Here is a 22588-nt window from a genome sequence, read left to right on the forward strand (position 1 = left end):
CCACCTATGTAGGAGACCTGGATGGAATTCCTGGTTCCTGGCTTTGGCCTGGCTCAGACTTGGCTTTTGTGGCCATTTGGGAGTGAAATAGTGGGTAGAAGATGTCTCTCTGTTTTTCCCTCTGCCTTTCAAATAAATAAATGATCTCTCTCTCTCTCTCTCTCTCTCTCTCTCTCTCTCTCTCTCTCTCTCTCTCTCCTCTCTCTCTTTTAAGTTTCCCAGGGCTACCTGCAACACCAGCATCCATATGGGTGCCAGTTAAAGCCCCAGCAGCTCCACTTCTGGTGCAGCTCCCTGTTAATGTGCTTGGGAAAGCAGTAGCAGATGGCCCAAGTGCTTGGGCTTCTGCCACCCACATGGGAGGCCTGGAAGAAGCACCTGGATTCAGACCAACCCAGCTCCAGCAATTATAGCCTTTTGGGGAGTGAACCAGTGGATGCAAGATCTCTCCATCTCTCTGTTTCTCTCTCTCTCTGTAACTCTGCCTTTCAAATAAATAAATAACCCTTTTAAATAAAAGTTTCCCAAAAAGCTTACTTTGCTACTTTAAAATGTCTATTACTCATTTCCCCCTTTTTTTCTAAAAGACTTGGGGTGAATGCTTGGCACAGCAGTTAAGATGGTTCATAGCTCATATTGGAATATTTGGTTTGAGTTCCAGTTCATTTGCTTCTGATCCAGCTTCCTACTAACATACATCCTGGGAGGCAGCAAATGATGCTTGAAGTATTTGGGTTCCTGCCACCCATGTGGGAGACCTGGATGGAGTCCAGGCTCCTGACTTCAGCCTGGCCCACCCCTGGGTATTTCAAGCATCTGGGGATTGAATTAGTGGATGGAAGATCTCTCTCTCTCTCTCTCTGTCTCTCAAATAATAAATACATAAATAAATAAAAGTGATAAAAAGCCACTAGAACTAATAATGAATTTAGCAAGGTTGGAGATAGGAAGTCAAGATAAATAAATTATCTTTGCATATACTTGCGATGAACAAATGGAAAATGAATTTACAATAAGCCATAAAACATTATGATTAAATTTAACAAAATAATGGTAAGACTTTTTTACCTTTAAAACTGTGAAACATTTTTGGGAGATCTAAGCTTTCTGCTCCTCTGGTCTCTGGCGGAGGAGCACACAGCCATGGCGCCCAGTTGGAATGGCAGGATCCTGAAACCACACTTCCACAGGGACTGGCAGCAGCGCGTGGCCACCTGATTCAACCAGCCGGCGCGCAGGATCCGCAGGTGCAAGGCTGGCAAGCCCAAGCATCCGTAAGAAGGTGGCGCGGACCATCGGCATCTCCGTGGACCCGAGGCGGCGGGACAGGTGCGCCGAGTTCCTGTAGGCCAACGCGCCGCGGCTGAAGGAGTTCTGCTCCGAGCTCGTTCTCTGCCCTCGGAAGCCCTCGGCCCCCAGGAAGGGCGACGGCTCTGCTGAAGAACTGAAGTTGGCCACCTAGCTGGCGGGACCAGTCGTGCCCCTCCGGAACGTCTGCAAGAAGGAGAAAGCCAGAGTCATTGCAGAGGAGAACTTCGAGGCTTTGGCCAGGCTCTGCACGGCCTGCGCCAATGCCCGCTCTTTGGCATGCGGGCAGAAAGAGCCAAGGAATCTGCAGAAAAGGATGTTGAAAAGAAAAAATAAGGCCTTTCCGGGGACCTACACAATAAATCCACAGTCTGCCCGGGGGGAAAAAAGGATTTAAATAAATGGAGAGAGATCATGAACATTAACTAGAGAAATCAATTTTGTTAAAATGTCAATTTTCCCTGAATTGCTCTATGGATCCAATGTGACCCCAGTCAAATTCAAGGAAGCTTTTTTTTGTAAACATTGACAAATAATGCCAAACTTACATGGAAAAACAAAGGACCGAAACCAGCCAAAACAACTTTGAAAAAGAACTGCAAGTTTAAAGAACTTCTACTATTCGATCATTTTTTAAGATTTATTTATTAATTTTGAATGTGAGAGCTATATATTGAGCGATCTTCCATCTGCTGGTTTACTTCCCAGATGGCTGCAATAGCCAGCACTGGGCCAGAGCAAAGCCAGGAGCCAGGAGCTTCACCCAGGTTTCCCATGAGGGTGGCAGGTGCTCAAGCACTTGGGCCATCTGATGTTGCTTTTCCCAGGCCATTAGCAGAGAACTGGATAGGAAGTGGAGCAGCTGGGACTTGAACCAGTGCCCATATGGGATGCTGGCACTACAGGTGGTGGCTTTACCACAACACTGACCCCATGATTTTAAGACGATGATGATCAAAAAGTGTAGTAGTGGAGCATATACACATACATTAAGGGACAAGAGGACAGGTGTCACGGCGCAGTGGGTTAAGCTGCCACTTGGGAGACTTGTATCCGCATATCAGAGTGATTGTTCAAGTCCTTGCTTCTGGCTAATGCACCCTGGGAGGTGGCAGGTACTTAGGTCTTTGCCACCCATGTGGGAGACACAGATGGGAGTTCCAGACTCCTGGCTTCAGCCTAGTCCAGCTCTTGCTGTTGTGGGAATTTGGGAAGTGAACCAGCGATAAGAATATTTGTCTCTCTCCCTATCTCTGTTGCTCTGCCTTTCAAGTAGATAAAAATAAATAAAAAACAACAAAAAAGAAACAAGAGAATTCAGAAATAGACTCCATACTTATGTGATTAGCTGACTTTTGATTGGTACAAAGGTAGTTTGATGGGGAAACAGTATTTTTTTCATCTTGGGATATTTAACCAGACACATGGAGGGGCACCTAAAAAAAAGACACCTTGGCTCTTATACCACACACAGAAATGAACTGTAACAAAGGACCTAGACTTAAAAGCTAACACTATGAGCCTGCGCCGTGGCTCACCCTGGGTTCTAGTCCCGGTCGGGGCGCCAGATTCTGTCCAGGTTGCTCCTCTTCCAGTCCAGCTCTCTGCTGTGGCCCAGGAGTGCAGTGGAGGATGGCCCAGGTCCTTAGGCCCTGCACCCGCAAGGGAGACCAGGAGGAAGCACCTGGCTCCTGGCTTCAGATTGGTGTAACGCGCCGGCCATAGCTGCCACTTTGGGGGTGAACCAACAGTAAAGGAAGACCTTTCTCTCTGTCTCTCTCTCTCTCACTGTCCACTCTGCCTGTCCAAAAAAATAAAATAAAATAAAATAAATTTAAAAAAAAAAAGCTAACACTATGAAAGCTCTGGGATGCTGGACAGAAGTCAACAAGAAGAGGGATCATTGCCACATGAGTAACAATAGACTGAGGCGGAGGAAGGGCCACTGTAAGAAGAAATACTTGTCATAGCTGTCTCTGTGGCAGGAAGTGATAGATACTGTGTGAAACTGGAAAAGGAGCAAGTGATTGCTGGAGGGGTGGGGGCAGGAATCAAGATGAGTGAAGGGAGACGTGGTGCTTTTTATTTTAAACTTTGTAGCATCATTGCATGCTTATATTAGGCACATGCACTTCTCTGAATAAAAGTAAAAATTTGGTGTATTATTTTTAGTTTGAAGAGGGATTACTTCAACAAATTAACAGGCATTCTTAAGCATATACATATTTATGTATTGAACTATGTGCTTAAGTGCTAATTGTGTACCGCTTTATATTTTACAAGATAATTTTTTTTAAAGATTTTATTTATTTATTTGATAGGCAGAGTTACAGAGAGACAGAGGCAGAGACAGAGAGAGAGGTCTTCCATCTGCGGGTTCATTCCCCAAATGGCTGTAACAGCTGGGGTGGGCCAGACTGAAGCCAAGAGCTGGAAGCTTCTTCCGGGTTTCCCACGTGGGTGCAGGGGCCCAAGGACTTGGACCATCCTCCACTGCTTTCCCAGGCCATAGCAGAGAGCTGGATTGGAAGTGGAGCAGCCAGGACTTGATCTAGTGCCCATATAGGATGCTAGTACTGCGAATGATTTTTTAACCCACTATGCCACAGCACTAGCCCTGACAGATGAATACTTTGCAAATATTTTCACCCAGCTTTTAGGTTGTCTCTTAACTCCATTGATTGTTTTCTTTTCTGTGAAGATTTTTATATTGATATAAAATTATTCGTGAATTTTTGCTTTTGTTGCCTGTGTCCTTGGGGTTATATCCAAAAATTTTTGCCCAGATCGATGTCCTGAATATTTCCCCTTTATTTTCTTCTAGTAGTTTCATACTTTTGGGTCTTATATTTAAGTCTTTTACCCATTTAAAGTTGATTTTTGTACCTGGTTTTATAGATTCATTCTTCTGCATGTGGACATCCAGTTTTCCTAGTACCATTTATTGAAGAAACTGCCCTTTCTTGGTTCCTTTGTTGAAAATCAATCAGCTGAAAGGGCACACATTTATTTCGGGGCTCACTATTCTGTTCCATGGATCTGTGTCTTTTTTCCTACCACTACCTTGCAGCTTTGGTTACTGTAACTTTGTAATATGTTTTGAAGTCAGGTATTGTAATAATTCCAGGTTTGTTCTTTTTGCTTTGGCCACTCTGCCTTTTGTGATCTTGTATGAATTTTAGGAGCATTTTTGTACTTCTATGAAGAATGCCATTGGCATTTTGATAGGGCTTTCTAATTGGGTTCTTAGTTGATGGCCTGCAGGAGTTTGCCTAAAAAAGTTTAGTTTTTGGTTTTTGATCTTGTCATATTCCTTTCCTGACAAATAGTATATATCAAAGTGACTACTAAGAATTTAAGAACAAGTAAGTGTAAAATTTGGGAACAACTTAAGGAATATAATTGGGTTTGAAATTTTACAAAAAAATTAAACATTCTTTTTTTCTTTAAAGATTTATTTATTTGAAGGTGAGGGTTACAGAGAAGGAGAGGCAGAGGTAGAGAGAGAGAGATCATCCATCTGCTGGTTCACTCCCCAAATGGCTGCAATGACTGGAGCTGGCTAATCCCAAGCCAGGAGCCAGGAGCTTCCTCCCAATCTGCCATGTGGTTGCACAGGTCCAAGGACTTGGGCCATCCTCTGATGCTTTCCCATGCACATTAGCAAGAAGCTGGATTGGAAGTGGAGCAGCTGGGACTCGAACTGGTGCCCATATGGGATGCCGGCACTGTAGGCGGTGGCTTTACCTGCTATACCATAGTGCCAACTCCAAGAAATATTCTTAAATATGGCATTGGGGGGGCCGGTGCTGCGGTGTAGCAGGTAAGGCTGCCTCCTGCAGTGCTAGTATCCCATATGGGCGCCAGTTCTAGTCCCTGCTGCTCCACTTCCAATCCAGCTCTCTGCTATGGCCTGGGAAGACAGTGGAAGATGGCCCAAGCCCTTGGGCCCCCTGCATCAGGGTGAGAGACCCAGAAGAAGCTCTTGGCTCCTGGCTTTTGGTCGGTGCCCTTGCAGCCATTTGGGGAGTGAGCCAGCGGATGAAGGACCTCTCTCTCTCTCTCTCTCTCTGCCTTCCACATAAATAACTATATATATATATATATATATATATATATATATATGGCATTGGTACTACCAAAGATCAACAATCCAAGCACAAGATGAGAGTGATTTTGAGCAGTGAATGAGGTGTTGAGGAGCTATGCACAACTCGGATGTGTACTCAGATAGTATGATTCAGAGATGAGCGTGGTATTTTGTCATTCAATAATCATGCTTATCCAATTCACTTTATTGCAATGAACAATTTAATAAACAGCTGTCAAGTCGGAAGATGCGATTCTCCTTGATTAGGTAAGAGATTGAGACCTGGCAATGGAACAATTTGCAAATAAAGCCATAGTAACCAGTTAGATCATTCAAGGAAAAACCAAATGCAGTTTGGGGGCTGGAGGTGTTTAACTTCCTGAAAACACTTAAAATTCTGCAGACAACAAAAGTCTGGTTGTTCCTGATTTGTTGGTACTATTCTTCTCACTTACATAGCTCAACAGATCACAACTGAGTCTAACAACTCAGATTTAAACTTCAAACACTGGTGGAATTTCCTTGAGATAAATAATAATAAATAAATAATCCAATAAATAGCTTACTTAATATACCAAGTAAAATTCAAATTATAGAAGCACTTGCAGCAACGTGACTATTTACATGAACCTGCCCACACTTCAACAGGAAAGTACAAAGCCTTTTTTTATTGCTTAATAAAAGCATGGTCTTTGAATTGACATGTACTTGTAAACAATCAAATTTAGTTGAAACTTAAACAGGTTATGATATTACAGCTAACAAAACAACATAAGAACACTGGATACTTTAACAGTTATTAAAAACTTCATTATGATTATTTAGGATTGTAATAATACAGTGTGATGTGGTTTGAATTCATTTCCAATGGAATAAGTTACTGCCTTTTGATTTTACTTCCCCATATTTTCTTTTCGAAGAAAAGAATACCTTCCCTCAACATTGGTTTCTGATAATAATCAAGAGTGAACTAATTTTGGCTCCCAGCAAAATTCTTTGGGAACACCTTCTCTTACACCTTCAAATGCCCAAAGTGCTTACAAAAAAGGGAAAAGACTTATTGGGGGTAATTAAAGCACACACGAATTTGTCGTCGCCGGGGAGCCAGACAGATTTCTTTCTTTTTTCTCTAATTTCAAAGGAGTGCAATTAGACGGCCAGGTAAGGCTCACAGGCCGAGGCCTCACGTGTATTGCGCCCGGGCCGGTTCGCCGTTCGGCTCGGTGTCCCGCTGTGGCCTCCACGTTCCCCTCCAGACCGGCCAGCCGGCCCCAGGCCCCCGTTCTCCCGGGCTCCAGAGGGGCGCTCCTCCTCAGCCTCCCCGACGGCCGTCAGGCCTACCTGCCGCCAGCGAGCACCTGAGCGCGGGACCCCGCGGAGGGGGTGGCACCCGCCGCCAGCCCCCGCCCCGGCGGTGACTCAGCGCCGCGCGTCGCCGGGCGGAGGTGCGCGGCCCCGGGATGCGGCCAGGGGCGGGGCCGCCAGGTCGGGCAGGTCCGCGCCCCGCCCCGCCGCGCGCCCAGAGCGCGCCGTCCGTCGGCGAGCTCGCACCTCCGCCGCAGCCCCGGGGCCACCTCGCGGCGTCCTCCCGACGCGGACTCAGCACTCGGCCGGCCGGAGGGCTCCACGCGCCCCTGCTCGCTCCTCCGCGCGCGCTCCAGCGAGTCCCCGGCCTCCCCGGACCCCTCTCTTTTGGCGCGCTCAGAGCATGGCGCCCCCCCAGGTCCTCGCGCTCGGGCTCCTGCTCGCGGCGGCGATGGCCGCTGCTCAAGGTGAGGCACGCGCTGGGAACGCGGTTGTGGAGGTGGGCCGGGGCACGGGCGCCGTCAGTTCCCGGGACTGGGATAATGGCCAGGGGAGCGAAGGGCCGCGATTTTCCCGCCTGGAGACCCCCGGGCGTGGCCCCTCCGCACCGCGGCGGCCGGACGGGGCAGCCTCACGAAGCCGCTCTGCGCGCCTCTCCAGCGCAATGGCCAGGGCGGACGGGCGTCCTGCGGCCCCAGAACCTGCGCCTTACGTCGGGGCGCGCCCCCCATCTCCGGCGGCAGCGGACTTGGGGTTCCAGGTCCCACACCGGCCCGCGCCGGCAGCGGAGTCCCCGCGCCCGCGAGCTGCCGGCCCGCCCGGTCCCCGGGCACCTGCGGCGGGCCCCGGATGTGCGGACAGGTAGCTGCTGGGAGGCCGCCAGGGTCGCTACGCTCCTGCGCGCGGGACACCGGCCACCTGCGGCCTGTAGGGCGAGTAGGGCCAGCTTCATCGTGGGGGAAGCAGAGGGGAGGCTAAATGGGGGACCTATCAACATCGTCCCACCACCTGGAGGGTCCCCGGCTTGATATTCGGGTGTATTTTTTCCTTTTAGACATTGCCCTTAAACCTAAACACGTAGTTTCTACCTTGATTGTTTAACGTACATAACCTTTAGAGTTTCCCACTTCCTTGGGGACATGGTGGGTCGATGGTCGCGCTGGCGACCAAGGGCTGGGCTTTTTGTACCTTGGAGCACGAGACTTGACCGCCGTCCTCTGATTTGTGTGTCAGACAGTTCCTGGAGTGGACAATTGCACAAGCTCTGGGAAGAATTTTCTGTTCCCACCGGCAGAACGGCCTGAATTCGTTAATTACACTTTCACATTTTTCTAGCTTCAGTCTGGGGCTAAATACTTAATCTTGAATTGCTTTAAAGTGGTGGTAGCTGCTATTGCCATTTGTTCAAAAATCGTCACTGACTGCTATACTTCTTTTCTTTTTAACACTGACCTCGGAACTGACATAGCCAAGGGCTCACTATTTTCTTTTGTTTTTAATTTTTTTTTCATTTATTTATTTGAGGAGAGAAAGAGAGATCTTCTATTCCCTGGTTCATTTCCCAAATGGCCGCAACAGCCAGGGCTGGGGCTGGGGCTGGGGCTGGGGCTGGACCGGGCCAAAGCCAGGAGCCAGAAGCTTACCCCAGATCATGTGGGTGCAGGAGCCCAAAGCCTTGGGCCATCCTCAGCTCCTTTCCCAGGCACGTTAGCAGGGAGCTGGTCGGGAAGTGGAGCAGCTGGGATTCCAACCATTGTCCACCTGGAGTGCAGGGGCAGCAGACAGAAGCTTAACCTGCTGCACCACAGCAATGACCCTCTGCTTTAACTTTCACATCACTTGGGAATGAACAATGTGTTTGGAACGAGTGTAGTGCTGCATAACATGATTACAATTTATTTTAAAGGTTTTATTTATTTATTTGGGAGGTAGAGTTACATAGAGTGAGAGAGAGAGAGAGAAAGGTCCTCCGTCCGTGGGTTCACCCCCCCAGATGGCTGCAACTGCCGGAGCTGGGAGCTGAGCCGTTTGAAGCCAGGAACCAGGAGCTTTTCCTGGTCTCTCACGCAGGTCCAGGGGCCCAAGGACTTGGACCATCTTCCACTGCTTTCCCAGGCCACAGCAGAGAGCTAGATGGGAAGAGGAGCAGTCAGGACTAAAACCAGTGCCCATATGGAATGCCGGCGCCACAGCACCAGGTCTCATGATTACAATTTAAACAGAAATTATAGCCAGTTAAGGGTACTTGTAATATGAAGGATCAATATAAATATTCTTAAGTTTGCCACTTTTTTTTAAAAAAAAGATTTATTTATTTATTTGAAAGCAGGGTTAGAGAGAGAGAGGGAGAGACAGATCTTCCATCTGCCGGTTTTCTCCCCAAATGCCTGCAATGGCCAGGTCTGGGCCAGGCTGAAGGCAGGAACCAGGAGCCCCCTCTGGGTCTCCCACATGGGTGCAGGGGCCCAAGGTTTTAGGTTTTCTTCCAGGGCTTTCCCAGGCTCATCAACAGTGCACTGGATAGGAAGTGGAGCAGCCAGGACTGAAACTGGTGCCCATGGGAGATGCCTGTGCTGTAGGCCTTGGCTTAACACACTATATCACAGTGTCCGCCCTGGGTTTTGTTTTTAGTAATTTAGCTGGCCCCTGGTTTTTGTTATTTTTCTGTAAAATATCATAACCCTGTGCCACAACACCTGCCCATGTTCTCAACTAGCCAAATAAAAGAAATTAGATGGGCATCCAAATTTGAATTTAAAATGAACTTTTTTTAAAAGATTTATTTGAAAGCCAGACACACACACACAGATATTCCGTCTTCTGGTTCGTTCCCCAGATGGCTGCAATGGCCAGAGTTAGTCCAGGCCAAAGCCAGGAGCTTCATCTGGGTATCCCATGTGGGTGGCAGGACCCCAAGGACTTGGGCCATCCTCTGCTGCTTTTCTCATGCCATTAGCAAGAAGCTGGATTGGAAATGGAGCAGCTGGGACACACATGGGATGCCTGTGTTTTAGACAGTGGCTTTGCCTACTGTGCCACAATGCTGGCCCCTTCAGATGAACTTTTGAGATAGCCAAAGTTACATCAACTAAACTGACATCAGTGCCCTAACAAGCTGTTTATTATCACTTTCAAAATCAGATACTATGGTTTGATTTTAGTAAGGAAACCCACGTACAGAGATACTCTCAAATGCAATTGGAAGTGTCATTTTCCCAAGATATAAAGGGTTCTGAAGGTTGAGTATATTCTTATTAAGTCTCAAATCAAGTATCCTTTATTTAGGAAAGTAGGGTGAGAGGGAGGAAATTCACAAATCCTAGAGTTGGAATTGTTGATTATTTTTATTTTAGAAAAGGCTTTGTGTATGTAACCAGACAGGGAATGAGCTGATACTAGGAATATCACAAAGGCAAGATGGATATGACTGAGGAGCTGTGCTTCTGGTTTAAAAATGTGGAATCAGGCAGGCGCCGTGGCTCAATAGGCTAATCCTTGCCTGCGGCCGCTGGCACACCGAGTTCTAGTCCCTGTCGGGGGTGGGGGTGGGGGGCTGGATTCTGTCCGTAGCGCGCCGGCCGCGGGGGCCAATGGAGGGTGAACCAATGGCAAAGGAAGCCCTTTTTCTCTGTCTCTCTCTGTCCACTCTGCCTGTCAAAAAAAAATGTGGAATCAGGAACACATGTAGATTAGACTATGTGTCTATAATATAGGCAAACTACTTAGCAAGTGCATGGCACTTAGAGCCACTTAAATTATAGCTGAAAAATAAGACATTCGGGACCATTTTTTAAGGTTTTTTGTCAGAAAATAGTTTTTAGCTAGGACATCAGAGTTGACAGTTGGGTTCATGTTTAAAGTGGATTTTATTTGTGTGTATGTGTGATTTTTCTAGACTGTATCTGTAAAAACTACAAGTTGACCACAAACTGCATTGAGAAGAATGGTGACTGCCAGTGTACTTCAATTGGTACACAGAATACTGTCCTTTGCTCAAAACGTAAGTAAAATGTCTTCTTGCTTTTCAACTAGGTTGTGACGTACTACTTTAATTCATCTGCCTTGAACTGGAAGAGTTTTATTGGCCCAAATCTGAATTATATTATTTTGTCAATGTTTTCTCCCATCTGAAATTTCTCTAGAAAATAAGCATGAAGGGATATAAGTTTGAAATAATGTTTGGCCCTGGGAGTTGAATTCAATTGTTTTCCCTTTAAGTGTGACACTTGTGTTATTTTTGAGGCTGACGTTAAGCTTTCTTTTTTAGTGGCTTCCAAATGTCTGGTGATGAAGGCGGAAATGACCAGTTCAAAGTCCGGGCGAAGAGTGAAGCCTGAAGGAGCCATCCAGAACAACGACGGGATTTATGACCCCGAGTGCGACGAGCAGGGGCTGTTTAAAGCCAAGCAGTGCAATGGCACCGCCACGTGCTGGTGTGTGAACACCGCTGGGGTCAGGAGGACCGACAAGGACACCGAAATAATCTGCTCCGAGCGAGTGAGGACCTAGTGAGTAGGGCTGCCGTTTCATGACGTGGATTTCTGAATACGTGCTCTGACTTCAAGGCTTAGAAGTCGGAGGAGAGGAGCAGGTGTCTGGTGCAAACTCTCCACCCTCTCTCAGTCTCCAGCTGCCCAGCTGATGTCAGAGAGCTGATGTCACCCGTTTATGAATATACTCTGTTACACACACACACACACGAGGACACTTCAGAAAGTTCTTGGAAAATTAGAATAAAATGGTGCATTTATTTCATTAAGGAATCTTTGAAATACAGGCATAGTTTTTTCATAATCTGTATATCCACCGACTTTCAAAGGACCTTTATGTGCATGGAAATACGTATACTTATTTCCTATCTACATCCTAGTATACCTAACATAATTTTCTTTTTATATTTGCACTTAGCATTGTTCGATATTTTCAAGTTGGATTAATAGTGTTTTAATAATTGAAGCTGTTTATATATTTGCTCAACAAATATATAACAGTGAGGTATGGTTGTCTTAGGGATCAATGACAAGGAAAGGCCTAGAAACTGCAAAGTGAGCACTCTGCACCTCTGTCCTCTGTCCTCTGGGACCTGTTTCAGTGCCTTTCTGTCTGCCCACTGGGACTGACCAGCATGGCAGGCTCAGCCTGGACTTCGTGTGACTTTATATGTTGTGTCGGGAACAGAGGGTCTGTGTTATTGAGAGTGTTTCCTCCTGGACAGATTCCTAATGAAGGGGATGTGAGGGCCAGGGAAGAAATTATGGGTTTATCTATCTACTACATAAGTCCTTTTTCTGTTAGTTCTACAGTTCCACTTTTGAACTTTAGTACTGGCTTAAAAGGAAAATAGTGTAAAGGACAGAGATGTGGCAATCATTTGATGCTATCCTTATCTTTCACAGCTGGATCATCATTGAACTAAAGCACAAATCAAGAGAGAAACCTTATGATACTCAAAGTTTGCAAACGTAAGTGTAGTTAAATACATCCTAATATCCTTCACACGTGGTGCTCTTCTCTCTCACACCATTAGAAAAGCCAAGCCAAAATGCCTTTTCATATTTCTGGGAAATAAATAGTCATTTGGAATAGTTACAAGAAGAGAACAGGACTAGTGCTATAGCACAGTGTGTGAAGCCGCTGTGTACAGCATCAGGATCCCATTTGGGTACTGGTTTGAGCCCTGGCTGCTCCACTTCTAATCCAGCTCTTTGCTAATGGGCCTGGGAAAACAGCAGAGGATGGCCCAAGTTCTTGGGCCCCTGCACCCATGTGGGAGACTGGGATGAAGCTCCTGGCCTTGGCCATTGCAGCCATTTGGGGAGTGAACCAGCAGATGAAAGACCTCTCTCTCTTTCTCTGTAATTCTTTCCTTTTTTTTTTTTTAAAGATTTATTTATTTAATTATTTTGAAAGGCAAAGTTACAGAGAGGCAGAGAGAGAGAGGAGTCTTCCATCTGCTGGTTTACTCCCCACTTGTCCACAACAGCAGGAGCTGTGCCAATTGGAAGCCAGGATCTTGGAGCTTCCTCTGGGTCACCCACATGGGTGCAGGGGCCCGGGGACTTGGGCCATCTTCTGCTTTCCCAGGCCATAGCAAAGGGTAGATTGGAAGTGGAGCAGCCGGGACTTTAACTGGTGCCTATATACGATGATGGCACTGCAGGCAACAGCTTTACCCGCTATGCCACAGCGCTGGCCCTGGTACATTTTCTTTTTATATGTGTATGTGTATGTGTGTGCTATCTCTATGTATAAATAGTCAAAGATCAAAAAGCTTTCTCTTATATAACCACTGTGCAATGATCAAATTTAGGAAATTTAATATATTGTGCCAGTTTTCTGATTGTTATCCTTTGTGGCAGTTTTCTCCCCTTTGATCCAGACCCCAATCCAAGATCACATATGACACTTAGTTGTCTTGATTCTTGAGTCTCTTAATATGGAGTAGTTTCTTGGCTTTTGTCTTTCATGACATTGCCATATATATATATATGTGTGTGTGTGTGTGTGTGTGTGTGTATGTATATAGTTATTTATTTTCATTTACTTTAAAGGTAGAGGAACAGAAAGAGAGATCCCTCCATCCATTGGGTCATTCCCTAAATGGCCACAATGGCTGGGCCAGGTCAAAGCCAGAAACCTGGACCTCTATCCAGGTCTCCCACATGGGTGGCAGGGGCCCAAGGACCTGGGTCATAATCTACTGCCTCTTAGGCTGCATTAGCAGGAAGCTGGTCAGAAGTGGAGTGGCTGGGACTGAAACCAGCTCTTCTTTTTTGTTTGTTTGTTTGACAGGCAGAGTGGACAGTGAGAGAGAGAGAGACAGAGAGAAAGGTCTTCCTTTGCTGTTGGTTCACCCTCCAATGGCTGCCGCGGCTGGCGCGCTGCGGCCAGTGCACTGCGCTGATCCTAAGGCAGGAGCCAGGTGCTTCTCCTGGTCTCCCATGGGGTGCAGGGCTCAAGCACTTGGGCCATGCTCCACTGCACTCCCGGGCCACAGCAGAGAGCTGGCCTGGAAGAGGAGCAAACCAGGACAGAACCCGGCGCCCCAACCGGGAATAGAACCCGGTGTGCGAACCCGGTGTGCTGGCGCCGCAGGTGGAGGATTAGCCTAGTGAGCCGTGGTGCCGGCCCACCAGCACTTCTATAAGGGATATGCAGGCACCCCAAGCAGCCCCTTAACCTGAAGCTCCACAGCATGCTGCCCTGACAGTTATTTTTGAACAGCATGGGAATTGTTTTATGGGATATCCCTCAGATTTGAATGTGTCTGATTTCTTAACTGAAAGCTGATTTTTGACAGAGATCTCTCCCAAGTGGTCTTGTGTGTGTCCCTCCTTGTACTTTCCATCAGGAGGTGCGTGTGTCCCCTTGTCCCTTTACTAAAAAATTAACTTTGGTTAAAGTGGTGTCCACCAATTCCCTCCATTATAGAGTTATCATTTTCCTCTTTGTAGTCAATAAATCTGTTGGCAGATACGTGGATATCACGTAAATGTTCTGTTTCAAATCAACCGTTTCCCTCAACAGTTTTGTCACTGATGGATGATTCTGGACTGTACCAATTATTAGGATAGTAACAAAATGGCATAAAAGTTTTAACTTCAGTTAATGACAGTTCTAGACCTTGAACTAACTGCTTACTTAAGAAGTAGAGCTTTAGGGTCAGGCGTTTGGCCTGGTGGTTAAGACATCAAAGTCCCCTATCAGAGTCCCGGGCTCTGTAGCAGGCTTCAGCTCCTGATTCCAACTTCCCACAGTGTAGCCCCTGGGAGGCAGCAGTAATGACTCAAGTAGTTAGGTTCTTTTCACCCACATGGAAGGCCTGGATTGAACCCCTGGCTCCCAGGTTTGGCCTGGCTTAGTCCCAGTCCCTATGGGCATTTGGGGAGTGAACCAGAAGTTGAGACTTCCCTGTCTCTCTCTGCCTGTCAAATAAATAATTAAACAGTAGTGCTTCTTGGGAAGGCATTTAGCCTAGCCATTAGCATGTTGGTTAAGACACCTGTATCTCATGTAAGACCCAGGTTTGATTTCTGGTTCCTGATCCTGATTCTGCCTAGCTAACACCCCGGGAGGCATCAGATGGTTCAAGTAATTGGGTTCCTGCCACCCAATTTGGAGAATGAGTTCCTTGGCCTTTTGGGGGCAGGTTGAAGTTGCCTGTGTGTCACTCTGTGATTCAAATTAAAAGGAAAAGAAGGGGCTGGTGCTGTGGCATAACAGGTAATACCAACACCTGCAGTGCCGGCATCCCATATGGGTGCTGGTTCACTTCCCGATCCAGCTCTCTGCTATGGCCTGAGAAAGCAGGAGAAGATGGCCAAGTCCTTGGGCCCCTGCACCCACATGGGAGACCCGGAAGAAGCTCCTGGTTCCTGGCTTCAGATCAGCCCAATTCTGGCCGTTGCAGCCATCTGGGGAGTGAACCAGAGGGTAGAAGAGCTCTCTCTCTGCCTCTGTGTCTGCCTCTCTGTAACTCTGCCTTTCAAATAAATAATAAATATTAAAAAAAAGGGAAAAGAAAAAGGAAAAGTAGTTCTTCTTATTGTTGGGTGTACAAATTTCTTTTTCTAAAACATAGACTTCTAATTATTTACAGTGCACTTCAGGAGCTCATCTCATCTCGTTATCTGCTGGATCCTAAATTTATCACAAATATTCTGGTATGTTCCACCCTACCCTCTGGTAAATGAGCTTTAGCAGAAAGTAGTGGGAGAGTATAGTTTGAATATAAATGACAGTTTAAGTCCTGGGCACTTAATGTGAAATTCCTGTTATTTTTTTTCCCCATAGTCAAGGAAAATTCCAGTTTTACCATTAAAGAAAATGTAGTGCCTCTTAGCATCCCTAAAATGTGCCAGTCTCCTTACGCTGGGGACCCTTTCCACATTTCCTTGTAGCACACACTTGCTTCATAATGCTATTCTGCTCCTGTTTAGTCTGGGTTAAGGAACTAGTCCTTCCCACTTACCTTTCCTTAAAGCTTCCAGCTCTGCTAAAACAGAAAAAAATACTTGAATAGTGTGATGGAACTCCTTCAAGGTGATGCGAATTTGTTCTTAAATTCCTCTGGATTAAAACTGATACCATTTTTTAAAAAGCACTTTAAAGGAAATATACTTTCCCTCTAAAATGAGACCACAGTAAAGGCATGCTGGATTGATTATAAAATAGTTCTAATACAAAATGGCTACCTTGGTATCTTGTTTTAAAATCTTTTCAAAACAGAAAATTCTCGTAAAAAAGTTGCATTGTAATTATGTTTGGTTTCATTCCTGAGTTGTCTCCCTTGGACAGACTTGGAGACCTCCCAGAGATTTTTCAGAGAGCAGTGAATCTAATTATCCACTATGGAAAGGAGCACTGATGCATGTAGATTACAGAAAGACAACACTGAGTATTCTGTTTACTGAATGAGGATATTGTCTTATAATTTTGATAGTATTAATGTTAATTTATATTTTCCATTTTTCCGCAGTATGAAAATAATGTTATCACTATTGATCTGGTGCAAAATTCTTCTCAGAAAACTCAGAATGATGTGGACATAGCTGATGTGGCTTATTATTTTGAAAAAGATGTGGGTATACCTTTGCTTTATTCCTATATTCAGAAATATAATACCGTTTGTCACGCTGCAGTGGGTTTAAGATCTTTTGTCACCTTTTTCTCTGCATACAGAGATGAACCATACCTCCAAGTGGTTCTTCTGCTGTATTTACATCTTTAAATAAATTAACTGTGTCCTGCTTGTCACTCACGTACCTTTCTTACTTATGTATCTGTTCCTTCTTTCAAATTGTTCTGTCTAGACTATCTTCTCTTCCTTATATTTTTATTTATTACCTCCTTGGTAGTTTGAGTGTGTGTCCTCCTCCTGTTATAACATACGTAAACAAGAGTCTGCGTTGAAAACAGTGGTGTCACTGATGTGATTAAAGTGTGTTATTTATACTTTAGTGTTTCCTGATAAAATGTGAGATTTGCTTGAAAGTAATTTGGACTGGGTGGAGGGTGGGGGAGACAGAAGGAAGAACAGATGAAGGACGATGGTCCATGTGTTGTGTTGTCACATCTGCGTGATGGGTACTTGGGCTTCATTGCACAACTCTTTTTTAGATGGTCAAAGATTTCCTGAAATAAGCAGGTTTTTGTTTTGTTTGTTTGTTTTGGTTTATTTATTTATTTATTTTACATTTCAGAGGATCATATTGTTAACACCGAAACATTTTTGGTAGTAGTTCTTTGGGTAAACAGTTGAGTAACTATATGTGGCCACGGTTAGATTTCTTTTTTAATGTTTTTCTCCTTTTCCATGCAGGTTAAAGGTGAATCCTTGATCCAGTCTTCCAACAAAATGGAGCTGAAAGTGAATGGGGAACAAGTGGAACTTGATCCTGGTCAAACTCTAATTTACTACGTTGATGAAAAGGCCCCTGAGTTTTCCATGCAGGGCCTGAAAGCTGGTATCATTGCTGTCATTGTTGTTGTGGCACTCGCGATCATTGCCGGGGTCGTTGTGCTGGTGAGTGCCGGGAATGACAAGGCATGGTTAAGGGGTTCTTCAAAGAACAGGGCATAGAAGGAAGTTGCAACCATGCTCCAGAAGCATGCGAATGAAGCAAATGTTTCCTTTCTTAGAGTGCTATGGAGTGAGACGATCCTTTGCATTTCTGGTCCCTTTTTGACAAAAACCCCCTTTTTTGAAGAAAGAGGAGGTCCTGATCTGAGAAAAGCTGGCTGCTGAGCACCTCACAGGCCGCCATCAATTGTATAAGGCTGCAAATGACCAATGTTCTTCATCCTGCAAACAGCTCAGCACCTCTGCCAGGATTAGTGCAAAGTTCTCAAACTCCCAAGCCCTTCCATGACATGTAACAGCAGAACAGTGAAAGTTAGCATCGAAGAGCTGGAAGTGGTAAATATGCAGCAACAGGTCCAATTGCAGATTAGCAAAGTGAACTTAGGGCTTCTGAGGAAGAAAGGGCACCTGAAGGTGAGGCGCGTTCTCGGCAGGTGAGGATGATTCAGCGTCAGGAAGTCTTACAGCACAAGGGCAGGCAGAAGTAGATTGGAGGGTTTAGGAGTCTCCACACTGTCCACACTGGCTGTCCATCTGGAGGCAGACAAAATTGGACTCCACTTCACCCTTCTAGAGCTGGCCAGCTCCCGAAGTGTCTGGGAATGGCATGTCCAGAGCACGGTGGTGTGGAAGGAATCAGGCAGTACCCCCACACTCGATCAGACAAGTTCCAGATGGATTCCAGTTTAATGTGAAAAACTAAAACAGGTCTCAAGAAAATTAATTTAGCAAATTAATGACCTGAATGACCTATAGTGTGGGAAACCATGAAAGGCAAGAAATCTAGACTCCATAAGAGGAAAAATATATGCATGAAAGTACTTCAAAAAGTTCATGGGAAATGGCATTTAAAAAGATAAATTTATTTTGGTACAATAAAATTTTGAAATCCATACATAATTTTTTCAATGTATTCATTTTCCAAAAACTTTGAAGACCCTGTGTGTGTATATATACACTGTTATTTCATTAAAATTAAACATTCTGTACGGTGAAGACACTGCAATGTATAAAATACTAGTGGTAGGCTGGGCAAAGTGTTCATGATGCATAAAACAAACATGGATATTATACATAATGTCCAAAGAGTTGTCACAAATTGGGAAAACCTAAAGTATGGCAACAGATCTGGATGGATAAGTTATGGAAGAGGAATTTCAGATGGCAGATAAACACTTGAAGATAAATCACAGAAACCTAATTATCCCATAGAAATGAAAGTGCAGGTGCAATAAGGAAACATTCAGGATACAAGCACTGCAGTGTTTGCTTGGTGATTCTGAAAAGCAAGTCATATCTGTCCTATCAAGTAAACGGTGGGAATGAATTCAATCTGTATCTTTTGAACTAGAAGGGTCCATGGTGTTGATAACAGGCTGTACAAAGGATGACATTACGTAATTCCCTGCATTCATATAGTTGTACATCAAACTTAAATTTCAGTGAAGATTATTAATTGTTTTCTTGGTTGTGTGTGTGTGTTTTGGTTCATCTTATTGGTTTATAGTAGACATTTTTTGGTTTAATAGCATTTATGAATATATTTTTAAATCAAATTTATTCAGATTGGAATCATGTCCATTAAAAGCATATATGTCAATTTAGACCAACCTCTGTTTTAAGAGCAATCCTAAAATAGTAATACTTTTTCTTCCATTCAGGTTATTTCCAGAAAGAAGAGAATGGCAAAGTATGAGAAGGCTGAGGTAAATGGATTATTTAAGTAATTAAAAGGCCCTGCTCTTACTCCTCCTCACTACTGAGGTTTCTTGAGAGAAACTCACTAGCTAACAACCTGATCGACTGATTTGATGTTTTAGTGTGTTTCAGTCAGAAGATTTGGATGTGAACACATTTGTCCTTGAACCATATCCTTCTTTTCTGGATACTCCCCAATTTTATTTATGTACCAGTTACCAGCTGCCTAATTTTGGGGGCACTGTCTGAGAAATGTGTGCAGACTTCAGAGTGTATTTGTATAAATGAGAGGTGTGAGGCTGCCACTGGCATAACATGGCATATTTTACAGTAAGCTTTTTTTTTTTAAAATCAGTAGAAGGGATACACTCTTAAAATTACAATAAAAGTATAGTCAATACAGTAATCAGTAATAGCTGCTTGTCAGTATCTAGCATCCTGTACTGTGCATAATTGTGGGATTGTGCTATATTTTTATGTGAGCGGCAGCACAGGAGGTTGTCTATACCACCACAGCCACTAGCACATGAGTTGTGTGTTGCACCACAGTGATAGGGTGGCTGTGATGCCACACTGCTGTGTATGCAGTCCGTGGTTGACTGAAACAACCTTCTGCAGGGCATGACTATAATCTATTTTTTTAGATTGCTTTTTTAATTTGAGAGGTAGAGTTATAGACACAGAGAGGGAGAGATAGAGAGAAAGGTCTTCCATTTGCTGGTTCACTCCTCAAATGGCCACAGCGGCAGGAGATGGACCAATCTGAAGCCAGGAGCCAGGAGTGTCTTATGGTTCTCCCATGAAGGTGTAGGGGCCTAAGCACTTGGACCATCTTCCACTGCTTTCCCAGGCCATAGCAGAGCTGGATTGGAAGAGGAGCAGCCAGGACATTAAAGAGCACCTAGATGGGATGCCAGTGCCACAGGTGGAGACTCAGCCTACTACACGACAGCACTGGCCATATATATTTGATTTTTATTTATTTAATTGTATATGTGCCACTCACTGGTATTTTAGCAAATAACAAAGGAATAATGAAAAACCCAATAGAACCAGGGTGTTCTAATGTTTTCTTCTCATTCCGTAGCAGATCATCTGTTTTTTTCTTGGTAGATGACGGCAGTTCTAGGGTGCTAGTCCTGAATTGAACTGGAAATAGGCAAACAGGATAGCTTTGTGGTGTTGTAGTTAACCACAATACAGGCTCGGGTTTGATGACTTCTTAGCTGGGAACGGCCTAACTTCTGTGTCTCCACATTTCCTCATCTGTACAATAGGAAAGATAGTACAGACCTCTTACAGGGATCCAGTAAAGCTGTCTGCGGAGTGCTGGTCCCACATTTGCCACATGGCAAGATGTTTGGGAACAGCGGCAGGAGTCGCTGCTCAGTTCTACCTGTAACTCACTGTATGACTGGGCACATGTTGCTTAACTGAGCTTTTGTAAAATGAAACACTGGTAATAGAGAATGAATTGATTCTTCCTAGCTGTAAAATTAAGTATACAGTTAGTAAAAACAACAACAACAACAACAACAAAACTTATCTTAAATACTTAGTTTAAGTGCTTCTTTCCTTGGTTACATTGGCCACTTTGTCTCAAATAGTATCCTGGATCGTGCATTGAGTATGTGCTTCCTTGTAATAAGGTTTTCTCCTTTTTTATTTAAATGAACTTACATGTTTTAAAATTTCTAATTCTTCCTTCTGTTTCAGATCAAAGAGATGGGTGAGATGCATAGGGAATATGATGGATAATGACTAATTTGAAGATTAACTGCAAGAAGGAAGATTAGCAAATGGACTCAGATGACAAATGTGTGAGCATGGGACGAGGAATGATCTTTGAGGGTTGCTATTTGGTTAGTTAACATCACATATTTGTGATAGTGAAACCTGTACTCAAAATATAAGCAGCTTGAAATTGGCATTACCAATCTTAAAATTTGACCACAAGTGTTTTGTAGGTGAAGATCTGATAGGAAACCCAGAACCGGTACGACATAGTTATTTATGTGTAACATTCAGGGGTGTGCATGAAATACACTTCCACAGAGAGAGTGCAATGACCACCTCACCATTTGTGATTCAAAGCTGCCTTTCTGTTTACTTTGAGTCTTGTACATACAAACTTTTTTTATGAACTATGAAATAAAACATTTTTAAATTGAATTTCCTAACTGAATCACATTGAATGCTGTTCACTGCAGATGTAGAACCAAGTGATGGAGCAGCCCTGGGTAATGCAGGGAGCTGCCAAGCCAGCCACCAGAGCTAGGAAACAGTCCTTCCTCCTGCGGTGCCTCTCCTGCGCCCTCTGCTGACAGTCCTTCACATCAATCTTCACAGAGCAGGAGAAAAGGAATTTGGGACCAAGAGGCAATAAATCAAAACTGATACACTCTTCAACCCATCGCCTTTAGTCTCCATCCTACATACTCTTTTTTATTTTAAGATTTATTTATTTATTTTAAAGTCAGAGTTACACAGAGAGGAGAGGCAGAGAGAGAAAGAGAGGTCTTCCATCCGATGGTTCATTCCCCAATTGGTCTCAATGGTCAGAGCTGGGCCGATCAGAAGCCAGGAGCCAAGAGCTTCCTCTGGGTCTCCCAGACGGGTGCAGGGGCCCAAGGACTTGGGCCATCTTCCACTGCTTTCCTAGGCCACAGCAGAGAGCTGGATCGGAAGTGGAGCAGCCAAGCCTCGAACCAGTGCCCATATGGGATGCCAGAGCTTTAGGCCAGGGTGTTAACCCACTGTGCCACAGTGCCGGCCCCTATTGTATATATTCTGAGGCAGCTATTTTTTGAAAAAATATTTATGTGAAGGGCAGAGATACAGAAAGAGGCGGAGGTTTCCTATCTGCTGGTTCACTTCCCAAATGCCTTTAACAACTGAGGCTGGGCTAGGCCTAAGCCAGGAGCCTGAAGCTCCATCTGGATCTCCCATGAGGGTGGCGGGGGTCCACATATTTGAGTCATTCCTGACTGCCTTCCCAGGCACTTTAGCAGGAAGCTGGAATGGAAGTGGAACAGCCAGAATTTGAACCAGTGCTCCAATGTGGGAAGCCAGGCTGACAGGCAACAACCCAGCCCACTGGGCAACAACACCAGCACCTTGCTCCAGGTTCCATGGCCTGGCTGTGGCGTAATGGGTAAAGCCACTGCCTGCAGTGCAGTTACGGGTGCTGGTTTGAGTCCCGGCTGCTCCACCTCTGATCCAGCTCTCTGCTATGGCCTGGGAAAGCAGAAGATGGCCCAAGTGCTTGGGTTCCTGCACCCAGTGGAGGAGACCCGGAGGAAGTTCTTGGCTCCTGGCTTCGGATTGGCTCAGTTCCAGCAGTTGCGGCCATTTGGGGTGTGAACCAGCAGAAGGAAGATCTCTCTCTCTCTCAGCCTCTCTCTAGCTCTGCCTTTAAGTAAATACATAAATCTTTAAAAAAAAAAAATAAAAACCTCTGCTTTGCTTGCTATCATTCTCCATGTGGAAATTCTTCTTAGGGTAGGACTAGAACTGGCATTGTCTTCCTCCTGTAACACTAGCACTGTGGTCAGGGACAAGTTATTCCACTTCTACACATTTTGGTTTTCTCATTGTAAAACAAT

At 44.9% G+C, this 22588-nt stretch overlaps 1 protein-coding gene and 1 pseudogene across 1 annotated transcript; both read left to right on the forward strand.

Moving 5' to 3' along the window:
* The first annotated feature begins 1143 nt into the window (after nucleotides 1–1143).
* LOC133772224 (large ribosomal subunit protein eL13-like) lies at nucleotides 1144–1644 on the forward strand (annotated as a pseudogene).
* A 5348-nt stretch (nucleotides 1645–6992) lies between these two features.
* EPCAM (epithelial cell adhesion molecule) lies at nucleotides 6993–21126 on the forward strand. Its single transcript, XM_062210198.1, has 9 exons — nucleotides 6993–7170; nucleotides 10599–10703; nucleotides 10971–11211; nucleotides 12100–12165; nucleotides 15303–15366; nucleotides 16182–16283; nucleotides 17025–17228; nucleotides 18947–18991; nucleotides 20700–21126. The coding sequence occupies exons 1-9, from the start codon at nucleotides 7107–7109 to the stop codon at nucleotides 20739–20741; spliced, it is 933 nt and encodes a 310-aa protein (XP_062066182.1). The 5' UTR covers nucleotides 6993–7106; the 3' UTR covers nucleotides 20742–21126.
* Nucleotides 21127–22588: the final 1462 nt, after the last annotated feature.

This window comes from Lepus europaeus, chromosome 13 (assembly GCF_033115175.1).
Source record: "Lepus europaeus isolate LE1 chromosome 13, mLepTim1.pri, whole genome shotgun sequence".
Lineage (NCBI taxonomy): Eukaryota > Metazoa > Chordata > Mammalia > Lagomorpha > Leporidae > Lepus > Lepus europaeus.

Coding starts and splice junctions, on each gene's coding strand:
- EPCAM (XM_062210198.1), top strand. CDS start 7,107: ATGGCGCCCCCCCAGGTCCTCGCGCTCGGGCTCCTGCTCGCGGCGGCG. Junction 11,212..12,099: donor TCCGAGCGAGTGAGGACCTA/GTGAGTAGGGCT, acceptor TATCTTTCACAG/CTGGATCATCATTGAACTAA. Junction 16,284..17,024: donor CTTATTATTTTGAAAAAGAT/GTGGGTATACCT, acceptor TTTTCCATGCAG/GTTAAAGGTGAATCCTTGAT.